The 26082-nt window shown below is 55.8% G+C and overlaps 2 protein-coding genes across 5 annotated transcripts; both read left to right on the top strand.

Annotated features, from left to right (window-relative positions):
• PATL2 (PAT1 homolog 2) lies at positions 1–7378 on the top strand. 4 transcript variants are annotated; one of them, XM_086757673.1, is made up of 19 exons: positions 1–136; positions 1451–1553; positions 1712–2022; positions 2230–2298; positions 2407–2472; positions 2859–3026; positions 3139–3225; positions 3734–3888; positions 4018–4101; positions 4186–4324; positions 4441–4561; positions 4642–4739; positions 5110–5154; positions 5318–5466; positions 5706–5865; positions 6049–6189; positions 6293–6390; positions 6468–6617; positions 6999–7378. In XM_086757673.1, exons 2-19 carry the CDS (start codon positions 1499–1501, stop codon positions 7036–7038), a joined length of 2136 nt encoding a protein of 711 aa, XP_086613799.1. In that variant the 5' UTR covers positions 1–136; positions 1451–1498; the 3' UTR covers positions 7039–7378. The 4 variants fall into 4 exon arrangements, with proteins under 4 accessions (XP_086613799.1, XP_086613801.1, XP_086613798.1 ...); XM_086757675.1 differs by having other exon boundaries at positions 28–136; positions 1424–1553; XM_086757672.1 differs by lacking the exon at positions 1–136 and adding an exon at positions 869–903.
• Positions 7379–10230: 2852 nt separating this feature from the next.
• Positions 10231–25810, top strand: SNX1 (sorting nexin 1). The gene is made up of 15 exons (XM_086757194.1): positions 10231–10386; positions 14368–14470; positions 15379–15512; positions 16805–16871; positions 18074–18117; positions 19102–19243; positions 19783–19861; positions 20358–20433; positions 21428–21541; positions 21695–21788; positions 22384–22589; positions 24015–24158; positions 24506–24586; positions 25039–25110; positions 25412–25810. The coding sequence occupies exons 1-15, from the start codon at positions 10240–10242 to the stop codon at positions 25460–25462; spliced, it is 1554 nt and encodes a 517-aa protein (XP_086613320.1). The 5' UTR covers positions 10231–10239; the 3' UTR covers positions 25463–25810.
• The last annotated feature ends 272 nt before the right edge of the window (positions 25811–26082 follow it).

Below are 26082 nucleotides of genomic sequence, written 5' to 3'. Positions count from 1 at the left end.
AGCTGCTGCCAGAGCCTTATCGGGGATCTCAGGGCTCTCGCAGAAATAAACACCAATTGCTGTGTCGCTGGCTGAGCTGGCGTCGAGGGGTCGCTGCCTCAGAGCTTGACCCGCGGGCTGGCCAAACTCTGCCCAGGTGAGCGATCCCTTGGCTTGGGGAGGATTAATTAGGCAAACAGCTGATTGCAGGACACAGACCCTTTCTCTGGGCTCTCCCCGTTGGGATGGGAATCCCCGAGGATGACAGCTGTAACCAGCAACGCCCGGCAGGCTTTCACAGTAAAGAGAAGCTGAACCACAAGTTTCTTCCATGTGATACTTCTAAAAGGCTGCGCTGATTTGGTTAGAACACCCAAATCTTCCTCTTCTAGGGTGCTTCTGCTTTTGTTAGTGGAGAGAAATGTTTAGGGAGCACGTGAGGTCCGACACCACTGAGGTGCTCCCAGTGTTTGGTGGAATGAGGACAGCCCCCTGCGCTTGGTGGGATGCAGACATTTTCGCCTTAGTTTTGCTCCCCTGCGGTTGCACATCTGCTGCCGTGGATCTCCGAGGCGCACTGGTTTTGCGGGATGGGTTCGGAAAACGCTCTCACTGCGCCCGGAATGGCAAGAGCAGTAGGAAAAGCCAGGCTGGGGTTTGCGGTTTTACAGCCCCCTTCGCGACCTCCCCCTCAGCTCCATCCCCGTCTCTCCCCGACGGACCGGAGCCACGTGGGCGGAGCCTATCCGCGCGGGCGAGGCGAGGCGACTGCGCAGGCGCAGGATGCAGGTGGGCGCCGCCATGCTGTACGGAGGGCGCATGCGCGGCGGCGCGGCGGCCGGTAAAAGGCGGCGGCGGGGGCAGCCCGGCCCCGTAGAGGGACGCGGGCGGAGCCGCGGGATGGCGGAGGGCGGCGAGCCGGTTGTGAGTGCCCGCCCTGCTCCGGCCCCGGGGCCGCCTCCTCTCCCCCTGCTCCGGGTCACGCCCCCACCCACCCTCGCGGTGCCGGCTCCCTTGGGGCCGCCCCTTCCCCGGTGCGGTCGGTACCGGAGAAGGCGCTGCCCCGGAGGTGCTGGTGGGGTGCTCTTCCCTGCTTTGCGCTCGGATGCTGTTCGTGCCCCGGTAGCGGGGTGTTCACTCTGAAGCTTAATGGTGTCCCTCAGCGCTAGCCAGGCTGGTGCTGTTCCTGCACTGGCCACTGTCGCCTCTGGGCGGCCGCAGCCCTGGTCCCGTCACAGGCTTCAGCGGGCTCCCAGCCAGCGCTGAGCCGGCGGGTGCTGCCCTCACTGGCGGTGCCGGTGGCTCTCGCTCTTCCCTTTCCAGCTGCGGAGCAGCCGTGAGCCCTGGGGGCTGCCCGGCTCCAGCAGTGGGGTGTGGGGGAGGTTGGGTGCCCCCCATTTTGGGGGCAGGTTAGGGATACGCCGTCTCTGCCTATCTCCCTTAGCGGGGACCCTGCTACTTTTGACTACAGATCCTCGAGGACTACCTGTTGGTGGAAGATGCACCTCTGCTGGAGGAGATGGCTGAGGAGGATGAAGAGCTCGACCTGTACAACGAGATGACTTTTGGGTTAGGTAAGATCTCAGGGGCGCCCAGAAGGGAGTGAGGAGGATGGAGGTGGGGGTTGAGGAAGGTCTTCTGCCTGGTGAGGAGCTGGGTTGGGGGCAGCAACCCTGGCAGATGCTGCCCAGGCTCTCACCCACCCTAATGTGCTCTCCTTTTCCCCTCCAAGACCGAGACTCCACTGAGGAGGATGCCACAAAACCCCTGATACCTCCGGAGACGAGCCCCGAGCTGGCCAAAGGGGTGGCAGAGGAGACTGAGGCTGGGGAAGAACTGGGGCCTGGAGCGGCTGAGCAGACGGGGGAGCTAGGAGAGCCCCAGGAGGAAGGTGGGATGGAGATGGAGGTCGAGCAGGTCAGCTTGGAGTTGGAGGAAGAGGAGGAGGAGCTGGGGGCTGAGGAGCAGGAGGAAGACGAGGAGCCCAATGACCTGGGAGACCCAGCGGTGATGAGAGCCGTGCAGAGCAAACCCACACTGGAGGTGACGCGTGAGCGGGGATGGGGGGAGACCCGTGCCTGGCTGGTGGGCAGGAGGGCTGGCAGTGACCCATTGGTCCCCTCTCCATCCCCACATCTGTGGGTCCTGCCTCATGGTGAACACCAGGGAGTGGTTTGGTTTCTGCCCAAAGGAGGAAGACCCCCTGTGCCAGGGCTGAGTAAGTGCCTGTAACCTCTTCTTTGCCTGCAGAGCCAGGACTCGGCGGTACTGGACAGCAGGATTGGTGCTTGCTGGGCAGAGTTCAGCAAAGAGGACATGGTAAAAATGTCCCATCATCTGGTGACAAGGCTGAATGGCCACTGCAGTGTCCCCTGCCCCTCTTCTCCTCTCCTCCTTCCCCATGCTGACCATCTCCCTGTCTTCCAGGTGGCGATGGACCCTGCGGTGTGGGGCTCCTGCCCTGGCAGCACCCCGCCCCACCATGTGCTGGAGGTGGGTAGTGGCCGAGGGCTCCACGGTACCCTGGGCCAAGGGTCATGCAGGCAATTTGGGGGGACCAGGGGACCTCCAAAGCCTCCGCATGGGTCTGGAGGTGCACAAATGTGTCTCTGGGGTGCCAAGGCTGTGGGCACAGGTGCCCACTCTAATCAGAGCCTGGGTTTGAAGGCAAAGCTGTTGAGTTTGAGGGGACCAGGACCCCTATGCTGGCTTTCCCCGTGGGTCCCCTGCAGTTGCACATCACCAGGATGGGAGCCTGGCTCGTGCATGGTCTGGTTGAGCAATTGACCAAAGGTTTTGGTGAGCTTGCTTGATGCTGGGGGAACTCAACTGATCCCAGCTGGGCCCCGTTGCCATTTCCTGCTGCCTCCTCCCCACAGGATAAAGCCATCCTCCAGGTTCTGGAGAGGCCCCCACCATCCACCAGTGTGGCCCTCGACTTCCTTGGCTCTCCCGTGCAGAGGGGCTACGGAGGCTCTCCCCGGCTCAAGCGCCCCAACTTAAGACTGATGTCCCCCAAGTCTTTCCCCCAGCGCTTTCTCCGGCAGGTAACAGGTTTTGGGGGGCTCTTGTGTCCCCTCTCTCTGCCTTCCCCTCCCCAGAGGTGCAGCCCTGAGGACAGGCTTGTCCCAGCGACACCTCCCATCTCCTGCCCTGCAGCAGTCGCCTCTGATGCCTCCCTCCCCGTGTTCCCCTCGGCCCTTCACGCCGGCTCACAGACCCCCTCCGCTCTTCACATCTAACCAGGTAATGCAGCAGGCTGTGAGCCACCACTGTGTCCCCTCTGAGGTGACCTTGGAGTGGCAGGTGATGGGGACAGTGCCTCCCCAAACCTTTGACATCTGGGGCAGGCTTTGCAGCTCCCTCTAATCCTGAAGCCCATCTCTGGTGTCTTGCCATCTGGGAAAGTGGAGCCACCAGTGTAGCTGTTGCTTCGTAAACCTTTTGTCCTGGTGGCCCCACGGGACCTGCATGGGGCATGGTGTTGTGCTTGGTGTCATGCTGCGACACCAGTGATGGACCTGGGGCATGCAGTCCCTGGTGACACCCAGGTCCCCTTGCCCTGCTCAGCTGTAATGGCAGGATCCTTGGGGGTACCACCTTGCTGTAGTGCCCCACATGTCCCCTCCATCCAGGAAGAGGGTGGCCCCTGGGAGTGTGGGAGCCAGAAGCCAGCATGGAGCTGGCAGACCCCTCTGGGACCTTTGGAGGGGAAGACTCAAATACTTGATCGCTTCTCTCACTCTTGCTCCAGACTGCAGGGTATGCGTCTCCAACCCCTTTCCAGCCCATGTCGCCCAACATCAGCAGCCCGTCGCGGCCCCTCGCCATGCACTTTGGTCCCATGTCTCCCTCTTTGGACCCCACTCTCTTCTTCAGTCCGTCAGCCAGTGGCCAGCTGAACCTCAGGTAGCAGGACAGTGAGCGAGGGTGGGACTGGAGGAGCTCCACAAAGCGGCTGGGAGGGGTGTCCCCGCTCTGGGGGTGGCTCTAGTGTGAGTGCTGAGCCCCCTGACCCCGCTCTGGTCTCCTTTGCAGCGCGCCCAGCCATATGACGCAGCTGCACCCCCAGCACCAGCGGATCCTGACCCAGCGGCAGCAGCAAGGCGGGCAGGTGCAGAGGTAAGGGGGTTTCTGGGGAGCTGTGGGGTGGAGGCGGGGGGGCTCTGGGCAGTCACAGCAGCCTGTGATCTTCTCCTGTGGCAGCATCTCCCCCAAGAAGTTGTGGTCTCCTAAAGTGGACCCTTACGCTGGGCTGATGACCTCCAAGGAGAAGGACTGGGTCATCAAGGTGGAGATGATCCAGCTGCAGAGTGAGAACATGGATGATGATTACTACTACCAGGTGAGCTGCTGCTGGCAGCACCAGTGGCTTGTTCTGTTCCGCAGGGCTGGGACTTCATCTCTTTTGGAGCCAGAGGCTTGTGGTGCCTCCCCTCCTGGCTATGCCTGTCCTTACAGACGTACTACCACCGGTTGGAGCGCAAACAGGCGGAGGAGGAGTTGCTTGGTGGGCGCAGCAAGCAGGAGCCTCCCAAGCTGGTCACACCGTTCATCCAGAAAGTGGAGACCTATGACTCCGGTGAGGGGCTGGGGTGGGCAGTGGGGGGCCAGGCGAGGGGTTGTGGGATGCGGTCTCACTGTATTCTGTCTCTCTTCCAGTGGTGCGCATCGCGGGCTCACTGGGCCAGGTCGCGGTGTCCACCTGCTACAGCCCCCGCCGGGCCATCGATGCTGTGCACCACGCACTCGTGGAAGAGGTAGGTGATGAGGAGCTGGGCTGGTTGGTGCCCCAGATGCCTGGGGACACCCCTCCAAGCTTTCTCCAGGATCTGGAGCAGCTTTAGCAGGAGCTGTAGGAGCTGCTGTGACCGAGCATGGGTGCTGCCCTGAGCCATGGGATGGGGCAAAGAGTTGGAGCGGGTGCCACCTTGGTGGTGGCAGCTTGTCCTTTGCCGAGGGGTGGGATGGGGCTCCGGGCAGTCGGAGCTGGCCGTGGCCTCCCTGTGGGATTGCTCTGTATCCTGAAGCCGCCTCTGATCCCCAGGGAGCAGCTGGCCCAGCGCTCTGCTGGCAGCGGTGTCTGGTGCTGACTGTAACTGTTGTGCCTTCCTTTCTCCCCTCCTGAAGGCTGCGGGGAGCCACCGGCTTCGGGCACTGCACAGGATTGAGAAGGTGAGCCTTGATTTGGGGCAGGGTCGGATGATGCACACGCTTGGTGTGCATGGTTTTCATGTGAGGAGCTCTGCAAGGGGACATATGACTGGGCAAGGGTCCTGGATAACTGGCAGGCGGAGGATGCTCCGAGCTGCCTCCTTACCCCATGTGTTTTTTCCAGCTCTTCCTGCAGCTGCTGGAAGTGGAGGAGGTGCAGCGGAAGATGTCTCTGGCCCCGGAGGAGCAGCAGCCCTGCTGTCAGGAGCAGAAGAGCCAAGAAGTGGAGCACATCTACCAAGCCTTGAAAATCAGGGCTTGCAGCAGTGAAGAGTGAGTTTGTGCGGAGGGGAGCAGGTGGCAAGTCCTGGTCCTCGTGGGGCTCAGGTGGTCATGGATGAGGAGTCCTGGGTGATGGTGAGAGTTGGATGCTGTCCTCTGTGTGTCACCGCGGCCTGTGCTGACCCTGCCCATAAGCCTCGTCCTCCACGGGAGCTGATGCTGGTCCTTCTGGATGGACAGAGGTGCTATAGGTCCTTCAGGATCTGTGCCAATGGAGCCTTCGTCCCCAGGGAGGCAGAGGATGAATTTCTGCAACTGCTGTGTGTGCGGAAGGGCAAGAAGCTCACAGCCCGGCTGCTGCCCCACCTGACCCGGGAGCAAGCAGAGAAGATCCTGCTGATCATCACCCACCACCTGCCCTTCCTCATGAAGAAGGACATGTTGGATGAGGTGAGCACCTCTGGCCAGGGCAGTGACATCCTGGGCTGCCTTCTTTCCCCCACTGCTCTTGCTGGGAGGGGCATTCTGGGTACAGTGTTGGCCCTTGCGTCCCCCTCCAGGTGTTGAGATGGGGCTGTGGCTGTGATGGGTCGAAGGGTCTCAGATCCCTGCTCTCCTCTCTTCCCTGCCCAGTCTCTCCCCCTGCTCTACAGTCCATTGAATGAGGTGGTGAGCAGGATGACCTTCAGCAGACTCATCGAGGTCCTGCAGGAGATGACCAGGCCTCTGCCCGAGTCCGCTGAGCTCCCCCTTGCCATGGCCTTGAAGAACCAGGTAGGTGGCCCCAAGGAGGGCAAAGCCGTGCAGTGTCCCCGGGGTGCCACCACCACCAGCTGCCTGTGACGCTCCTCTCGCTCCTCTTGGTGCTTCCCCACAGTTTGGGATCTCATTACTCTACTCCCTGCTGAGCCACGGCGAGAGGCTGCTGTCCTCTGACGCGCCGCTGGAGCCACGCAGTGGGGACTTCGAGACATGGTGAGGGGCCTGGTGAGCAGCGGGGTTGGGGTTTGCCGACCGATGGGGTGCTCACCCCTCTGCGTGGATGCCCCCAGGACGGACACGGTGTTCCTGGTTGCCCGGGAGCTGTCACAAGTGCCCAAGGCCTCGCTGGTGGAGCCTCTCTTCTTGCCCAGCAACCTTCTCTCACTCTTCTGCCGCTACCTGGACAAGCAGACCATCCACCACCTGGAAGCCAAGATGGAGTGAGTACTGCCTGGCAGGGCTCCCTGCCTCTCCTGGGGATCCCCTGGGAGAGGAGCAGCAGACAGCATCGGGAGCTCGCTGCTCCTGGCCCCTTGGGGACCACCCCGTTGGACAGGGGTCTCCAAACCTCTGCTGGGCTGAGCTGATCCTTGTGACTTTGCTCCTGCTTAGTGACCTTGGGGCCATGCCGGCTGGTGCTGGGTTTTGCATTTGCATCCGGCTCATCCCTGCAGGATGAATCGGAGCAGGGGACAGAATCCCGGAGGAATCCCTCCAGCAGTTTAACCAGCAGCTCTTGGGCACTGTGGGGTAGCTGGGCAGGCAGCTGCTGGTGGCCTGAGTGTGACAACCTGATACCCTGACCTTATCCCTTCCCCCAGGTGCTCCCCGCTGCCGTCGGAGGCTGCCATGCCGTGCTGAGCCCCGGGACCTGGGGACGGGAGCCAGGGCCAGCGGGGCTGGGAACGGGCAGGGCCCGATGCTGTGACTTGGAGTTTCAAAGTGAACACTTACCCTGGTGCGGGGCACTCTGGGTGAAGCGGGCACTGGCGGGGCTGGCGCTCCAGAGCAGCCACCAGCCTGCCCCGGTGCCTGGGAGCACAGATGGGGAGGCGGGTAACTTATTTTGGCCTCGCACCCGGCAGTGGTGAGCGCCGGATCACGGTGGGTGTTGAGGCAGGGTCTGCACAGGGGCGCTGGGAGCACCTGGGGGTGAGTGATTTTCTGTACAGCACTTGAAATAAAATAAAAAGGTGATTAATGAGCTCCTCTGGCTCCTGTGGGCAGCTGCTGCTGCAGGCACAGGGGTCCCAGAACCATCGCCTGGGCATGGAGACCCCCGGTGGGGCATGGCGGGGGTCTGACTGTGCAGTAAAGGGGAAGGAAAAGCAGGGAGGGATGCACAGAGGAGGATGACAGGGCTGGAGGAGAAGGCAACATGTTTGGAGCGGAGGAGAGAGGGGATCAGAGGACATGCACAGCTGGGAACAGAAGGGAGTGGAGCCCCCAGGGAGAGGAATGGGCTGGAGGAGAAGGGATGTGCTGGGGAAGATGAGGTCAGAGCTTGCCCTGAGCGGAAAGGAAAGATTTGTGTGTGCAGGAGGGCACGTCTGAGTGTGAATGGGGAGGATATGGAATGTGGGGGGGTAATAAAGCACCTCTTCTCTCTTCTGAGCTCCCGAAGGCTAATTAGGCTAAAGGCATGGTCATGATGAAGCACCTTGGAGCATCTTGAGCCACTTTAACTGACCATGGCTACCCCAAACTGACCCTCACTTCGCATCTAGGGGTGATGGTGTGCTTAGGTGTAATGTCTGGTCTCTCTAGAAATCTTTGTGGCTCCTGCCCGGCTTCCAGGGGCATATGGTTGGATTTCCCCCAACTCTATGGGACATCTGAGCCTAGGACACCTACACCTAAGCACCTGGATGTCCACCCAGAGGTCTAAACTCCACACCCAAAGCCTGGTGTATATTCAAAAGAGGTTTGCACTGGAAAATTGTCTCATGCTTAGACTGGTAGCTATCATATGTGCCCAAGCTCCAACTCTGTGTAGATGAGAGGAGGTGAAACTATGCCTTAAACTGACCTCCTCCAGAGGTCAAACTAATGCACAATGAGAGCTTGCACAAAATAAGGATGTGACCGTTACGGCTGAGCAGTTGAGTGGGATTTACCTCCACAGCTTATCAAGACGGCTCACATCTCAGCTTCTGAAATGCACTTCAGAGGAACAATGGAGATGCCTGAATACAGCTGTACAGAGACAAGAGGTGATGCAGGACCTTGGGGTGACTCCTGCCCTTCATGCTAGAGGTGAGGTGTAGGCTGTCAGTCATCTAAAAAGGTGCAAGATCCAGCTGGAAGGAGCTCCAGATCGTTCTAGCAGCTGCCTCTGTCATCCTAATGCTTCTCCTGGTCCTCTTGGTGTCCTACAGCCTCAGCCTTTCTGCTGCTCTCAAAATCAGACCTGCCAAAAGCAACTTCAAAGCCTTCTCCGCTTGCTCCTCACACTTCACTGTTGGAAAGTTGTTCTCTGAGATAGCCATGTTCATCCCTAGCCATCTGCTGCTATGTCACTTCAAAAGAGTGACACTGGCTGGTTGTCACTGGGGTGAAATCCTCAGTTTTAACCCACTGAGGTAACATGGGACAATATCTGTGTGGTGACCCACCTGTAAGCAAAAGACTGGACTTTGCCACTACACATCCTAGAGATGGTTTCAGACAGAAAGGAACTAGCAGCTGCTTGATAATTTGTAGGAAGAGAGGAGGACACCAAGCGAGTCCTTCAAGATAAAGATAAGCTGTGTTGTTTTTGGTTGCAACAGAGTGGAGCACAGACCTAGCAAGAGTGTGTCTTGCCTGAGAGCCAGCAGGGATGGAGGAGGAAAGCATGGTATGGTTGCAGTCACATATGAAACCAAATACTCCAATCTAGAAGAGCTGGAGATCTCTACTGGACTTTGCAGCTTCATTTCAGGAAGCAGCTGAGATTAAAAAAAAAAGGAAAGTCTGTCTCTTTGGGTTACTCTCCCATGACCGAGGGACTCGTACCACCCAGTAGCCCCCTCACCACTTTCCACCCGGAGGAGACCCTCTCCCTGGGGCACCACCTGGGGAATTAATTCAGCTGAGGGGCGTCCAGCAGGTCAGGGACCCCGTCTGGTTTACCCACACTGGGATCTTCTCCCTTAGCCCAAAGCTGATGATGGTCCAGGGTGTCTCACCTGGCTCTGCTTTACCTGCTGCCCTGCCTGACTCCTCCTAGCACTGTCACCAAAGAGCCACCAGCCCCAGGGGGTGGTGGTGGCCCATCGCCGTGAGTGAGCAGGTGGGCTGAGGGCAGTTGCTGTCTTAGGGATTGGGGGCTCATCCTGGGATATCTTGGGGGTATGGGACTCACCCTGGGACGCAGGGAAGAGCATTTTGGTCTTGCCCAAGACTTAGCATGGGATGTTTAGGGGAAGAATCAAAGGTGGGGAGAGGGAAGGGTCAAGCTGGTTTACAGCAGTGTCGCCCCTCTTGGACTACTCCCTAAACCCCTCCAGCTGAGCAGGCGGTCAGAGCGTGGAGGGGACTGCAGCCGTCGCGGTCAGGACACTGAAGGGGACCATGGCCAGCTGTGTTCGGGTGCTCAAGGTATGGTGACTGTCACGGTGGGAGCGATGGAGGGACCTCAGCCATCTTGGCTGGGGCACGGTGGGTTGGTGGCCGTCTTGGTTGGGATGTCACAGGCACCGGGGTCAGGGCACGGAGGGGTTGGCGGCCACCTCAGCTGGGTCTCGGCTGGGTTCCCTCAGTGAGGGGCCATGGCCATCTCGGTTGGGGCAGCGGCGGGACCGTGACCACCCCGACCGGGGTGCCGGGGGTGCCGCCGCCATCTTCCGCACGCCCCCAGGGATCCCGCCCGGGCCCGCCCGCCGCCCTCGCGGCCGTTTCCATGGAGACAGAGCGACGCCGGCCAGCGGAGGAAAACGGCTGCGGTCATTGGTTCCCCTGCGGGGAGAGGGCGGGGCGGGCGGAGGCCCCGCCCAATCCAGAGGCGGCCCGGCCCCGCCCCGGCGGGTTAAGGCCGTAGCGGCGGTTTCCGGCCCGGCGGTCGCAGGCGGAAGCGCGGAGATGGCGTCGGGCGGCGCATCCGGCTCCCGCTCCCCGTCCCCGGCCGAGCGCCTCCCCCCGCCCTTCCCAGACCCCCACAGCGGCGACAGCGACGCGCCGGGGGCGGCCGACAGCGACACGGAGGGCGAGGACATCTTCACCGGCACCGTGAGTACGGGGCAGGGGGCGCCCCGGGGATAGGCCCGGCCCGGCCGAGTGGGCGCCGTGCGGGGGGCCAGGGAGCGGGCCCGGGGGAGCAGGGTTTCCCCCGGGCTGTAACCTGTCCGTTCTTGCAGAGCCCAAGCGTCCTGAAGGAGCTGAACTGCGCGGAGATGGCCCTGCGCGGCTCGGGCGCGGCGCTGGGGGCAGCTGCTCGATACCCCCGGGTCCGGGTCCGGGTCCGGGTCTCTCAGCAGCCGGTTCGGAGCCTGTTGGCGGCCGTCGCTCAGCAGCTTGTGAGACCTCGCTGCCCTCCCTCAGCGTCAGCTCTCGTCCCTTCAGCATCCAGCAGGTGCTGGTGGGGCTGATGTGGTGCTCGCTGGCTTCAGTTTGCTGGGGGATGAGGTGACAGGGGGCATCCGAGGTCCCCCGCCCACAGTGAGGAGGGTCACCAGCGCCTTGGTGACCTCCCTTCCCTCGTACCAGCACGGCTGTGCAGGAGGGTCTGGAAAGGTTTGATGGTGCTTGTTCAGCAAACCGGGTCACCGTGTTGCTGCATTAATTCCCCGCTGTGGGTGGAGGTGTGAATGGTGAAGGGTTTCAGTGCCTTTTCTGTCACTTCTAAGGGTCTCCTATGTGTGAACCTCTGGTTGAAGGCTGCTGACATTAACTCTTGCCAGCTTTGGCCAGCTGCACCAGTGTTTGCTGTGGATGGTGACCAGCAGACGAGAGGGGAGTTAAGACTGACTGATACTTTCCCAGGCTGAATCCCCCCCCCCAGCCAGCTGCTGGCCTCAGATTTTTGGGTTTGGTGTCTGTGTTGAGCTAGGATCTCTGCTAAGGGGGGCCACAGAAGCTGGCTCCTCCAGCAGGCTGGTTACTCAAGCACCTAGAGTTTATTTCCTAAGCTCTGTGAGCTGAGGGTGGTCATGTTGTCCTCTGTGAGGGCTGATGCTGTGGCCTCTGCCTGCCTCCCCCGGGCTTTTTCCAGCCTGCCTGCTCCTGCTGGCAGGGCAGGAGGAGTTGGTGTCTCTGGCAAAAAATTCTCCAGGAACCTTCTCTGTGCAGTTTCCTAGCCCTGATGTTTTCCTTGTGCGGGCACAAGGAGGCCTCGAGCAGGAGACCATGGCTGTGAACATGCAGACCTGCCTGCTGCTGGGGATGGAGTTGGCCTGGCCAAACTTCTGCCACCACCACAAACCTGGAGCTGTCTCTTCCCCACTTCAGATGAAGCTCCTGACCTGGTGCTGCCCCAGTGTCCTTGAGCCGTGCTCGCTCAGCAGTAGGCTGTCTTCTGCTGGTGGCTTAGCAGCAGGGAACAAGGATGATCTGGGGTGATGTGGTGAGATTCTGCCCCGTGTGAGCTTGTGAGGATGAAACTCACATTGGTCTGGGCCAAACAGAGCTGTGGAGTTGTATGTTTTGAAAATAACACAGGAAAGTGCAACGCTGACCTTGCAAGAGGAAGGTGCTGGTACCTCTGGCTGGTGCTAGGGCACAGTGATGGTCCTGAACTTCTCGGGACCTTTCTTCACTGAAAAACTGGCAGATGTAGTAGGTGGCTCACTGCTTTGTGGTAAAGGCAGCCTACCAAAACGGACGAGTACCAGCTGCTGTGGGCTTTCATGCGAATAAAGCATCTCTTCACTGAAACTGGAGTCTGTTAAGCTAAAGCAGCTTATCAGGTGCTTAGTGTTGTTGTTGAAGCAACTGTCATAACTAATGCTTGGCTCTTCCGTGTGACCCGGTGGCTTTGCTTGTCTGTCTGCCCTTGAGCGTTAGCAAAATACTTTCTGTGAATCAGGGGAGTTGGACTGGTAAGGCAGATCCATCCAGCTGAGTGGGTTGGCAGCGCTTGGCTGTCATACAGTAGCCAGCAAAGAATTGCTTGGGTCAGATCCAAATATAACTGGAACTGGACCTCATCTGTCTGTTGACAAAGGTTGGATCCCTGCATGACCACAGTCCTCTCTAGGGATGCCCTCAAGGGCCAGCTCCTTTGACACAAGGTCTGCTTCCCCATGGTACGTGTCAGGCCTTCGCTGGGGGATCTAGGGAGCTTCTGCCTGCACACGTGAGGCTAAATCAGGCCTCTGAGGTGGCGGCTGTTGTGTCTTGAGCTGATCTAGAAGAGGCCACGGCTCTTATGTAGTAGCAGATGGAGAAGTAGGAACAGGGTGTGGTACTTTCATGGTCTTAGAAACTGAATTTAAGACAAACTGAGAACGAGTCACGGTAGAGAAGCAGATAGCAGTTTTCTGCATTTGCGTTTGAGAGCTGGGAGACTCTTTAGGGAAACTTCAGAGCCCACTTCACCTTTTCCTTGTAGAGGAAACCCCACCCTTGTAGAGCAGGGTTTCTGTACCAGCTTGAAGAGATCCCGCAGAAGCAGAGGATCTGAATGAGACCTGCTACAAATGTCCCTACTGTAGGTCACTGGTGGTAGCAGCAGCCCTCTTGTTGGCTTGGCAGCTGGCTAGAGGTGGTCACTGTGGTGGTAGCGCTCTTGTTGGCTTGGCCGCTAGCTGGAGGTCTGTCTGGAGGACCATATGGGGGTCTGGGTGTGATGCTGGGCGTGAGTCTCTGCTCCCCACTCTCCATCACTAGCTCCTGCCCACAACTGTACTGCTCCAGTTTAGGAGTGGTCCCAGCTTTCTCCTCCAGGAAAACATTCTGAAATGCAGGAGGACTCACCATCAAACGACACTGATGTTTTATGCATCCAAACACTTGGGCCCACCTCGAACAGAAGCTGCATTAGCACCGCTTTCCTCCTTCAGGAGCAGGGGGAACCGATGACTTTTCCTTGCTGAAGAGAGCGCCAAGGAGCTTGTCGGTTCGGAGTCACTGCTAATAGTGCTCCATTTACTGGCTGTCAAAGACCTGTTCTGTTCTCTGCTAAAACGTTACAGAACAGCACTTGCTGCCTGATCCTTGCTTGGAATAACTTGTACTTGCTTGTCTGCCTGCAAAATGAGGGGTGGTTGGAGATGCTGGCGTCCATAGCGCTTGCCTGCAGCAGGAATGCGGAAATAGCTCTGCCTCCTGGTGTGGTGGACTGGTTGGTGTGCGAGCTCTCTCTTCACCTTGTCCCCAAGCCTGTTCCCAGTAGCTGCGTGCTGTTCCCAGTGAAGCTGCGTGCCCAAGGGGCTGTTTGCTGTGGCTGGATCAGCTGTGTTGTAAGTCCTGGCCCTGGGGCTTGGACCTGGTTTGTCCCAGCTGAGCCATATGGGAGGAGCACGAGCTTTGGGTCACAAAGCACGATGTGCAAGATTTTGCAAGCGTTGCTTTGCAAAACACCAAGAGCCGTGCCCAGCTTTAGTCCAGCTGGTGTGAGGAGTGTTGTAGGAGAGGACGATGCAGCTCCATGAAGACGGCTCCCAGCAGCTCTGGAGCAGCAGAGTCCGTGAGCTCCTCTGGGACTGCTTGGAAGTGGAAGTGAGCTGCTGCATTGGAGTGATCTACTGTGTTAAAGCACAGCCCAGCTGCCTTCCTGTGGGCCCTAACCAGCCCTCTGGGGAAGGACAGCGTGGCTCTTGGTGGCGATTTAACTGCTAGCACAAGTTAAGCTGCTGCCAAGGCTCCCACAGTCCCTGGTGTCTTGCCTTTGGGCAAGCAAATTGCCACAGGTCTCTGCTGCTGGCGGTGACAGGGCTGTGATGCTTGGCCTGTGGGCTGCCACAACCCAATGACCTGCTAGCTGCTCCCGTTCTGCTAAAAATCAGGGTCACAACTGGCTCTGAAGTTTCATGGGACACTTGGTGTCCTTAATGATTCAGATGCCTTGGTACAGCCTAGCTGGCAGAGATCATAGTGCCCAAGGGCGGGTGGAAGGGAAGCAATCTGGTGTCCTTTGGCCACTCTGCTCACGTGGAATTTGTAGTAGTGATCCTGTGTGGCAGTGGCTAGAAATCTGAGCTATTTGGTCCTCCAGCCTCCATTCCTCAGCATAAATGACCTCTAGCTTATGTGCTTTTAATTCTTTTGCAGAGCAAGCCCACGGCACCGAAAAAAGAATCTCTTCTCCCTGTGAGCAGCACCTCCAAAGAGAATGGGGTTCGTGTAGAGCAAGATGATCAGGACTTATTTGCAGGTGAGTCTGTATCTACTGGGTGCTTGCTGGGGCTTTCTGAACTCTGAGCCTGGAGTGATCTGCTTTACATCCGTGACCTATTTGTCACGTTTATTCTGAGCTATCGCAGGTCCTTATCTCAAACTTGTGTTCCAGTCTGCTCTGGAAGCACTAAGCTCTGGTGGTGTTTTTGGGAAGGTCGAAGAGCCTCCTCCAGGTCTCTAGCATAATCATGCAGCAAGATTAACTGTTTGGAAACTGAAGAGGCTTAAAAATGGAGTTTGCTTTAGTTTTGTTGCCTTAAACTGTAAGGTGGTGAGTGTCTTCCCAGAGTTAAAGAATTTTGTTGTCTACCTTTTCCGTCCTCCATGTAGGTGGAGAAAGCATCTCTAGTCAAGATGGAATGGGAAATGTAACACCCTTCAGCAGGGGAAAACAAGGAGGGTCAGACCTTTCCCAGCCCTTGCATGGTGGGACATGTCTGGCAGAGGCAGCTGAGAGTCGGTTCTGGAGACTTCTGCTAACAAATGGAAGTTTTTACCTCCTATGGGTGGAGAAATGTACTGGGAAGGAGCCTATCTTCCAGGCTGGCCTATGTGCTGTGTGAAAATCCAGCTCAGCTTTACCTGTTTTAGTGTGCAGCTCTTCTAGCACACAGCAAGGAGGTGATGCCTGGCTCCTTCTAGAATAAGAAGTTCATTGGATTAACGTAATGTTCTCCAGCAGGATCGATCAAATGCTCTTACTGCAGTGAAGGTGCATTAAGTCATGCTCTTCCCAGTGCTTACAGGTGTCCTCCCTGTGGGGTTTTTTTGCCAATTAAGACTGTTGTTACTCCCTAGATCCCTTGAACCTCTCTGAGAACATCAAAATTACCTTTCCAGAAACCCAAATTAGAGAGGCTGACCCTTGCAAACTTCTCTTGACAGATGCCACTGTAGAGTTGTCTCTAGACAGCACGCAAAACAACCAGAAGAAGGAGCTGGCCAAAACATCCAATCCTGCCCCCTCATTAGAAGTAGCTGCAAGCTCTTCTAGAAACCCTCCAAAGAGCTGTGAGGAGGTGAGAACTGCGCTAAGCTTTCCAACTTGCTCTGCTGGTTTGGGTCTGTAATTGGCAGGAACCTGTCTGTTTACTTAGTTGTAAACATGCATCTTAAATGATGCAATTAGTGTAATTGGCATATTGGATGCCCTGGCTTGTATCTCAGGCCATCAGTCTGGGACTGACACTGCTGAAGTGGGGTTCAGGTCAGCCTGACGGCATTCTTGTTCGTGTGGTGACTCAGGCCGCTTCCAAAGTTGAAATAGCAAGCGGTGATCTGGTCCTGAGGGTCTGAGCTCTAGCACACTGTATGTGTGCTAGATGGGGCAAGTGGTATAAGCGCTCTTGTGTGTGTTTTTAAAAGAAACGGCCTCCTGGGTGACATGCGAGTGCAAAGACCTTAAGTGGAAGTTGTAGTCTGGCTGCCAAGCCCAGTTAGTCAGGTGGTACTTGGCCTAAGTCTGAGTTTTCTCCTGTAGAGAGATTGAAACTATTTTGGAGACAAAGCTCCTTTTCTGCCCCAGGCAGCTCTGAGCTCGTGAGGACTGACTCTGCAGTGCCGTCAGGAGTAGCGTCTCAGGTTGGCTTCAGACTGGCTTAAGTGAAGGAGCAATGCGGCACTAGGCCAGGATGCTGAGCTGATCATCAGACCGATAAGCTGTCACCTTCAGGTTTGGAGACCAAAGGCTCTTTGAGGCCAGTTTCAGCTCTGCTTTGCCCAGTCCTTTAATACCATTCCCCTAACAAGGCACTGCAATGCTTGCTAAGCAAGCCTGAAGTTCCGTGGCGTGGCAGAGGCAGTACTGCTGGTGGACCTGCCCACTGGCCTGTAGCAAAGCGCAGTATGACGAGAAGACTTGTTCAGATCGGGTCTGTCTGCAGCTGTACTGGCTCTCCATCCTTGTATGCCTACGCAGTAGAGCTTACCTTCTGCATAGGTTCAGTATCTTACGCTGTTTTGGATGAGAACTGAAATCGTGATGTCAAAGAGCCCAAAGGGAACTAACTCGTGCAGAGCTGAGGCTGAACTCTGCAGAGTTTCACCTCAGAGCTGAGCAGTTTGTACATCGGTCTATGCAGATAGCAGTGTTGTAAAGACAAGTCCAGTTTGGGATCCTTGGAACACGTAGCCTGGAGAGCAGTGAGAAGCTCAAGGGCTTTAAAGAATGGCCTTGGCCAGACCGAAATGCCAAAGATGCCTTGGCAGTGTGACAAACTCACTGTTATGTATGGGACTTGATGGTCTGGAGTGATTTGAAGCCTGACTTTCTAGTTTTAACTTGCTGTCCTCATGTGCTTCCTCCAAACAGCTGGAAGAAGAAGAACAGGAGGACAAGTTTGAGCTGACTGTGGGAGTGAGTGACCCGGAGAAAGTTGGTGAGTTAACACCCTGTCCTGCTGCACGGTGGAGCACAGTTTGACAAGCCAGGCTTGGCAGTAGGACCGAATGCAGCTGTCACCTCCACGTGCCGCAGCTCCAGTTTTCAAGCTGTCTCTGCAAGTGCAAGCTAGGAGTAATTTCTCCAAGGCTTCTTCCGACATCTAGAGAAGATGAAGCTGCACAAAACAAAATACCTGAGTTGTAAACAAGTGAGGCAGAAGCAGGTTCTGGAAAGGCAGGGACCTCAAAGGCAGGAAGCTGGGAGTGGGTTTTTTGGGAGGGTGAAACATAATGCTTGCAGTAGCAGAGCTCAGTGCTGACCAGCTTGACTTGACCTCCAGGCAGCACCGTCCTGTGTGCAGCTGGCAAGGGGGAGGCAAAACTGCCTTAACCTAAAACTGAGTGTGTTATTCCATGCACTGGCACCTTCCCTGGCAGCTGTGCTTGCCGGGGGAGCAGCTCTGGCCTCAAACTGAGAAGCAAGAGGATTTCTCTCTGAAAGTGGGGGTCAGAGGAACTTGGGCAGCTATGTGGCAGTCCCTGGGGTGCAGAGAACACAAGGTAACATCTCGTCCTAGCCGGTGAAGCAGCTTCACGCATGACAGCTTGTTCTCACTCTGTGGCTCATGATTTCTGGAGCTGGGAGGTGCACTGACTTGTAAATCAGAGGTGTATTGGGGATGACATCAGATTTCGTCAGATGCTTTTCAGTTGAACTACCAGGTAAACCCTCCCTTTGCCAAACAAGGGGATTTCTGTGTTAGCCGGAGAAAACTGCCTGTAATGTTTCCAGAATCCAACGACACGCAGCCAGGGGCCGTCTGACTTGTGCCCTCTGAATAGACTGCTTCATGTGCTGTACAGCCGCCGAATTGTTGTGTGCAGAGCAGATGTGTGGAGCCAGCCCAAATGCTGTCGGTGTAACAAGCGCCTGATTGTCGGTGCTGGCTGCCTTAGGAAGTTAAAGGAGGGCCAAGCAGTCAGGTCAGGGAAGTGTCTACTGGGCAGGGGTCCAGGGTCATGCAGTGAGATGCTGCCTGTAGTTCTGTGCAAAGATTTGGGGCTCTATCAGATCAAAGATCAAAATTGCTGAAGAAGGCAAAAGCCAGAAGATTGCAGGAGCCTTGTGCTTTGCATTCAGATGACGGTGGGAAGCGCTGACCTTGTGACACTAATGCCTTGTTTCTGTTTTCTGCAGGGGATGGCATGAACGCGTACGTAGCCTACAAAGTCTCAACGCAGGTATGTCTAACTCATTGATCCTGAGATGGAGTCCCATTATTTTTCCATGCTTGAAGGCAGCTGGACTGTCCTTTCTTAGGCAAGCCAGTGGTGACCTAAATAGAGAAATCTGAATGCCTTGTTATGTGGATTCAGGAGTTACAATCCACTCCTGCAGATCAAAGAGTGAACCTAGCTGAGAAATAGATTTTGAACCTGTTTGAAAGGAGACTTTTTTTTTTTTTTTCCAGCCAGCTACTTTTTTTCAGTCCTGGCTGATATTGGCGCTCAGTGTTGGAGCGAGCAGCAGGAATGACATCTGTTAGAGAGAGCTCTGGACACTGGGACTGTTGCTAATGGTTCTGTGCTGTGATGGTCGCATCAGATTAAGCTGACCAGAAGTTGGCTCTCACTGAAGAGCTGCTGCTGTAGCTGGTTTCACATCAGGACCTGCTCTCTGGGGCTAGTTGCAAGAAATGGAGCCTTCTGCAGCTGCTGCACTGCTTGGAGCTTTGGGGTGCTGCTCTCAGCTCCCCAGGTTGTTCATAGGTGTCTGTACAGCAGCTGCTGGACTACAGGCATCCTGTGGTCTGAAGCTGATGGTGTGTGAAGGAGACTTATTCACCTCCACTCCTGCTCTGCAAACACAGCCCCTGTAGTCTTAAGGTGATGAAGCCTGACCTGACAGCAGTCCCTGTTTCTGTGGGGAGCAGGGATGATGGGATTAGGCAATGGGCAGGGCTTACGAAGCAGCCTGCGGCCGCAATAACAGCTGCTCTGTTATTTAGTGGCATTAGTACTGCTGCTTGGTCCAAGGAGAACTGGTAGCAGGTAAGTTGCTGAAAACCTAGGCCGAAGCTTGCTCTGTTCATTCCTCATGCCTTGCAGAGCTCAAGCTGTCCTACTTCATCCCCAGAAGCGACAGCAGATAGTGCTAGCAAGGCTGTGCGTGCAGGGGCAAGCTTCCCTGGGTGAATCTGACCAGAGTCTCGTCTCTTCCCCCAGACGAGCATGCCAATGTTCAGGAGCAAGCAGTTTTCAGTGAAAAGGAGGTTCAGTGACTTTCTGGGTCTCTATGAGAAGTTGTCGGAGAAGCATGCCCAAAATGGGTTCATCGTTCCTCCACCGCCCGAGAAGAGTCTCATAGGTGAGTGGTGGAGGTGCAGAGGCCTGGCGCTGGTTCTTCCGATGTGAGCTTTGTGCCTGAAGGACAGGCCTGCCTGCAGTCTCCAAGCTGAGAGGGAAGCAGCAGAGCAGACATGGGAAGCAGGTGTGGAAAATAATCTGAGTTCTGTGGCACAGACAAAATTCCAGTTCCATACTTGGAGCTCTGGGCTTAAAGCCTTGTTTGAATTCGCAGATGCCTCCACATCTGCTTGATGTAGAATAAAACCTTATCCTCTGCACTGTCACTGAATTGCTCTTCTTCACTTGAGTCCATACCTGTAACCCTTCCAGTCTTGTCTGGCATTACTTTGCCTCACTTCTGAATGTTGACTTCTGCTGGACTTTAGGTATAAGCAGATTTTAAATTTCCAAGTAGCTCTTGCTGATGCAAGGTCTAATTCCTGTTGTAAAATGCTCACCTCTACTGTCACCCTGACAGTCTGCACTTTGTAACAAACCACGCTGCCTTGTGTGTTGAGTTTGAAGCAGTGCATTAATTGCATCTTCCTTCTGTGCTAGGAATGACCAAAGTGAAAGTCGGGAAAGAAGACTCCTCCTCTGCAGAGTTCCTAGAAAAAAGACGGGCTGCTCTAGAGAGGTACGGACCCCAACAGCTATCCCCTCATGCCTGAACCAAGCAAAGGACCTCTGAAAGGTCAGGCTGGCTGTACTCTCCTCCCTGCATTAGAAAAGCTTCTAGGTTTGCAGCAAACCTGGAGGCTACTGGAGTTGCAACTGCAGAGAGTTGCTTTGATTCTGTAAAACAATCTCCTGCTTCAAAAGTTCCTGCTGGTGTTTGGTCTGAATCTGATCAAACTCCACTGACAAGGCGGGGAGAAAACTGAGCTCTCAGGAGCCCAAAAATATGGGTATTAAGTAATTGTACAGTCTGGCAGGTCTGGTCTTGCAGTCCAGTCTAAGTCCACAGGAAGGCAGGACTCTTGGTGGGTGAATGAGAACAGCTTATTGGGCCTGGCTTCCAGCTACCAATCTGCCATTTCAGAGTAAATAACAAGTGTGTTGCAGCTCACCGTGGTGATTCCGAGCCAGGTTTGCAACAATCGAAGTAACTCTTGGTGTGTTCCTCTCTGCAGGTACCTACGGAGAGTGGTCAGCCATCCAACAATGCTGCAGGACCCAGATGTCAGGGAGTTCTTGGAAAAGGAGGAGGTCAGTAGTGTGGAATAACATATCTACAAGTACTTTGGAAGCGCAGAAGGAAACGATACACAAGCAGTTAACAAGGCATGACGCTTCAAAGCTCAGTGAGGAGCAGCAGAACCGTTTAAGAGCGCTTAACCAGTGACGATGAGAAAAGGAAGCACTGTACACTCATGAAGAACTCTGGCCTAGCTTGCATGCAGCACGGTGGGGGCACTTGTTGAGAGCATGGGTAGTCTTTGTTCTCCGATACCCATGACAGGAGTGTAGCCCGCTGTTTGGAGGTGAGGGGAGTCCTGTGCTGACTTGACCTGGTGCTCAGATGTTAAGGGAGGGCTGGCTTTGTGCTGAAACATGTGGCTGATGTGGTCCTTGCTCCTCCAAGGAGAGCATGACCTGCCCAACCTGATGTGGAGATGTCATTCTTAGAGGCTGAGCCCTGGGGAAACCCTAGCCTGAGTGATTCCAGCCCTAATGCCATGCTGGATGGCTGTGGTGTAGGAGCAGACACCATGGAAACACCTCCCTTTGCTGCTGAGCAGATGCAACTGTCTGGAAAACAATTGTGACTGGTGCAGAGAATTTCTCAGCATCAAAGCACCACTCTGCTCCAGTGTTCCCCAGCAGTGCAAACTGGCTTTTGGAGAGATGCTCCAAAGCACTTCTCTGTGCCTGTGTGACCTTAGGCAGCCCTCCATTCAGGGACTCAAGTAGCATGGCTGGTTCTTACAGATCTGTGTTAGCTTGGCCAAGCAGAACAGGCAGACCCCAGATACAGTCCAAGGTTTAGGAACTCCTCCATTGTTTGATAACCACTCCAGTCCTGTTACTGGAAATACTGTACAGGTTATGCCAGTGATGTCTGGCTAATCCTTTGCAGTAGCTGTGTGCAGAGAAACCCTGCCTATCAAGGGACCCCCAAGGGAGAATGATACCACTGCGGTGGCTGGTCGCCAAGCTACTGTTATCTCCTGGTGAAGTAGACTTTTCTATTTCTTTATAGCTACCAAGGGCAGTAGGCACCCAGACCCTGAGTGGAGCAGGAATACTGAAGATGTTCAACAAAGCTACGGATGCTGTCAGTAAAATGACCATCAAGATGAACGAATCAGACATAGTAAGTATTTGGGCACCTATGGGCTGTCCTCGTCCTCGCTCTGGAGCTGCGTGCTCTCCCTAGCTCAGGCTTTGGGTGTGAGATGCAAGGAAAGCGCTGCAGCCCAGCAGCGATGCCATCTGTGGGAATCAGCTCTGGGTTTACCCGTTTCAGTGGTTCGAGGAGAAGCTGCAGGAGGTGGAGTGTGAGGACCAGCGGCTACGGAAGTTGCATGCTGTCGTTGAAACGCTAGTGAACCACAGGAAAGGTAACAAGCTTGGCACCGCTTGCTCTGTAGCTTGGCCCATAACAGTTAAGCCTTACGTGGTGCCTGACTGGAGGTCACCAGCATGCAGGTGTCCTAGGAGGCACTTCAGAGACAGTGTGAGAGTGCTTCTTTACTATAAGGGACTCTTGGTCTCTTCATCATGGGAGACAGAAGTAAAACGGTAATCCCACCTCTTCTGTCCAGCCCTGCAAGCTTAGGGGGATGGTGCTGAAGTGAACCAGTGTCCTGCTGGATGAAGGCTGCTGTAGCAAACCTGAGTAGAGCTGATCTCCTTATTAATCCCAGGTTGTCCTCTGGCAGGGAGCAGGGATGTTTTTCTTCCTCTGCATGTTTTGTCTGACTTCTGCAAAGCTGTGCCTGTCCTCCCACTCTGCCGCTTCCCTTCTCCCTATCTGGAATTGCCCAGCCCTCCTCCCGCCGTGCTGCATAAGCTGCCAGCTCTGACCGAGACAGCTGATGTCTCCCAGGGCTACGGAAGAGCAGCTCCTTGGGCTGAACTCCAGGCTGGGGCTTTACTTGCAGAGCAGCCGGTGTAGCGAGGCCCATCGGTTGACTCTCTTATTCCGTTCACTAGAGCTAGCGTTGAACACAGCCCAGTTTGCAAAGAGTCTGGCCATGCTGGGGAGCTCGGAGGACAACACAGCCCTGTCCCGGGCACTGTCCCAGCTGGCTGAGGTGGAAGAGAAGATTGAACAGCTGCACCAGGAACAGGCTAATAATGACTTCTTCCTCCTGGCTGAGCTCCTGGGAGACTACATCCGCCTTCTCTCAGTTGTAAGGGTAAGCACTCCTCTGGGGCAAACTCTAGCCTGTGCTGCTGGTCCTAGACTGATCTTGGGCTTAGTTGTGCCAGGAGGCAGCTGGTCTTCTAAATTCAAGCACAGGGCCTAGCATGCGTCTGACCTCTCCAGGCAGAGGGCAGACTTGCTGCTTGTCCAGTTGTGCACGTGTTGGAGTGGTTAGATTGGAAGAGCGGGTAGGTGAGTCCTGCCTGTGCTGCTGTTCTCCAGGGGGGATGTGGAACAATTTCATGGCTTGTAGGTGGCCTCAGCCCTTCCAGAGGCAAATATGGTGGCTACTGTGGAGGCTGTTAGCTGATCATCTGTGATCTAGGTGTTGCAAATAGATCTGCCAAGCGCCTACTGGGGAAGAGCCTGAGTCTTCACAAGTCTGTACAGCATGCCTGCTATGCTGGCCTCCTTGCTGGACACTAAAAGAAACCAGTCTCAAGTGAGCTGCAAGTCTGGCAGGCTGACTTGCTCCTGCCCCAAACGTGTCCTGCCTCTGAGCAGTCATTTCTGGAGGCTACGGAGGCCAGAACGCAGCCTCATGAGTAGGCACGAGCCTCCTTGATCTGCCAGTCTGTACTGGGAGGTGTGGTGGGTGCTCCAGAGCAGGACCAAGATCTCTGATAATGCTGGAGGTAATAAAGACTTACCTGGGATGCTCTGGTGAGGTGTTGCCTCAGACTTCACCTGTCTCTTGGCTGCTCTGTCCTTCTGACCAGGCTATCAAACAGCGCTTACTGTTTTTCTAGCTCTTCCCCACGATCTGGCTGGGTGCGTTCAGAAGCCTAATGGGTCTCGGGCTGGTGATTTGCAGGCCTGCTAAAATAACCTGGGCTCCTGGCAGATGCCTGCAAGCTGGTGCAGGAGCACGCTGTGCGTTCAGCAGGAGCTGTGGGCACTTAACTCTGCAGGAGCTCGTGGTGGAGATCCAGTGTGCGACAGGCAAGGGTAACTGCACTGGCCAATCTTGATGGCAGGACTGAAATGGGCAGGCAGCAGAGCTTGGGGACAGACTAGACACTGCGCTTGGGATGCTGCCAGTTCAGCAGGTGGCCTCCGGCCTGTCCAGACTTGTGCTGAACTGTGGCTGGGACTTTTCCAGTGACTCTCTCCTGCCCAACCCTGGAGCAGGTGGGCAGCCTCATATGGAGGGAGGCCTCAAAGCTGCTCATGAAGCATGAATTGGTTGATGTTGCACCTGGGCTTCTTCACTAGTAGAGCAAGTCCATGCTCTGTTTCAGCTTTGGTTACACCAAGATGGATACAGGACATCAGTGATGAAGCAGCTCTGCCAGTAGCTGATGCCTCCCTTGCCAAAGGCGTGGTTGTCGCTGTCAGCAGAGCTCCTTGCAGTTGCCCGCCGCTCCTGGTGCAGTAGCGGAGGCAGAACAGAGCTCAGTCTCCTCCTTCCTTTCAGGGAGCCTTTGACCAGCGCATGAAGACCTGGCAGCGGTGGCAGGATGCCCAGAGCATGCTGCAGAAGAAGAGGGAGATGGAGGCCAGGCTGCTCTGGGCCAACAAACCCGACAAGCTGCAGCAGGCCAAAGAGGAGATCTCGGAGGTAGGGAACGAGGAGTGTCGGGGTCTCTGCTCAGCTCTCAGAAGGGGACCTTTTGAGCTGAAGGGACAGGTATCTGTTGCCAGGCTTGTACCAAAGCATAAGCCAGCCTTGAGCAAGCCCTGCAGGAAGCCACAGAAGCTGCTTGTGGTCCCACCTCCCATGGTTTCCTTGCTGAGCTTGCAGCAAGCAGAGGATGCAGCTTGCTGTGGTGGCAAGGACCAGAAATGCCAGGCTTTGCTCTGGCAGTGCCTCTCGTGCAAACAGTTGTGGCTACGAAACTGCTTGGAGAGGGGAGCGAGAGCTTTACCTCCCCTCCCCTGGAAACAGCACGCTTCCTCTCTCTGCAGTGGGAGTCTCGTGTGACACAGTACGAAAGGGACTTTGAACGGATTTCGGCTGTCATCCGCAAGGAAGTGATACGGTTTGAGGTACGTTTGGCCTGGCCCTTGGTGTGCAGCCCTCTGGCTGGTTGGCCTTGATGTGCCTTGGCTGGGAAGACCAGCCTGGGCCAGCCAAGAGTCACCTTGGCTCCTGACCCCGCTCCCAGTACAGTAGTTGGCAATATTTGTGTATCTGGACACGCGGGAGTTGGGGTGTCGCTGCCACGAGCAGAGCTCATGTCTTTTGGTTAAGAGGGGGCTTCTGTGCAGAGAGGCATATCCATAAAAATGAAGATGGATGGGCGAAGATCCTCTGAGCCTGCCCATCATGCTGCAGCCAGAGGTGATCATCACCCTCAGCGTCTCGTGCTGGCCTCCTTGTGAGGCTGCAGGAGGAATAGGAAAATCCTGGTGGTTTTTCCTTCCCCCCAAAAAAAGAAGCCAGAGGGTTTTGGTTGGTTGTTCAGCCTTGTAGTCACTTCTGCACCCATCTCTTGCAGAAAGAGAAATCCAAGGACTTCAGAAACCACGTCACTAAATACCTTGAGACGTTACTAAACTCTCAGCAGCAGGTGAGTAGCCCCAGCCCCTGCCCTGGTCTCACCTCTCGGAGCTCAGCAGCGTGAACTTGCACCTCGCTCATGCGTGATCCCTGCGGTGGGTGCATCCTGCTCCCTGGGTGTGGGGAGGGATGAACCCCTAGGGGCTGGAGCAGGGCCAAATGCAAGTGTTGCATCCCCCTTGATGCTTTTTTTGGGGAGGCTGTGACCTGTGGATGGGCTTCTACCTCCCTAAAATGCTTCTCAACTTGTTCAGGGCTTGAAGTGTGCTGGCAGAGAGCCTGCAGACTCCTGACTCTGTCTCTCTCCACAGCTGGTGAAGTACTGGGAAGCATTCCTACCTGAAGCCAAGGCCATTTCTTAATTGGACCGAGCAAACGAGCGTACCTGAACTTGCCTTTTTTTTAATATATACCTCTTCCTCTTTACACACGAACAAACCCTAGTTAAAACACTTTGGAGCTGGTAGAGGTTTAACCCCCAGACAAGCAGCTTGCAAGCCAGTAACTCTTCTAACTGTATATTTTTCATTTAGCAACATATATTTTCTTACTGAAGAGAAACTACGTTCCTGCTTCAAGACCAGACCTGTGGCAGGGGTTAACCGTGTGTGTAAAATGTATATTTTTCAGGCTGGGTTTTAGGGCTCTAATGACTATCTCACTCCTGCAGTGCCATTAAAATTCTGTAATAAAACTTCTATCAGGGCAAACAGGCTCTGTCTGCTCGTGAGCTGGGGGGGGTGGGTAACGGCCGCATCCTGCGGAGGGCGGGGGAGGCGGCGCAGCCTCCTGCTCTGTTGTGACGGGGACATGAGTGACCTTGGGCACTGCCCCAGCCACCTGCCCTGGCTCCTGATTGTGCTCTGGCTCTCAGCCTTGCTCTCTTTTTAGGGACTGAGCTCAGCGGGGCTGCGTAGTGGCCCCACTTGTTGTGGTTTGGGGGGGGGCTGGCCTCCGAGTAGCCAGCGTGGAGCCTTTTGGG

Source organism: Chlamydotis macqueenii, chromosome 12, assembly GCF_036417535.1.
Source record: "Chlamydotis macqueenii isolate bChlMac1 chromosome 12, bChlMac1.mat, whole genome shotgun sequence".
In the NCBI taxonomy this organism is placed as follows: domain Eukaryota; kingdom Metazoa; phylum Chordata; class Aves; order Otidiformes; family Otididae; genus Chlamydotis; species Chlamydotis macqueenii.
Note: the sequence above shows the minus strand (reverse complement) of the source record. Positions and strands in the feature narration are given on the sequence as shown.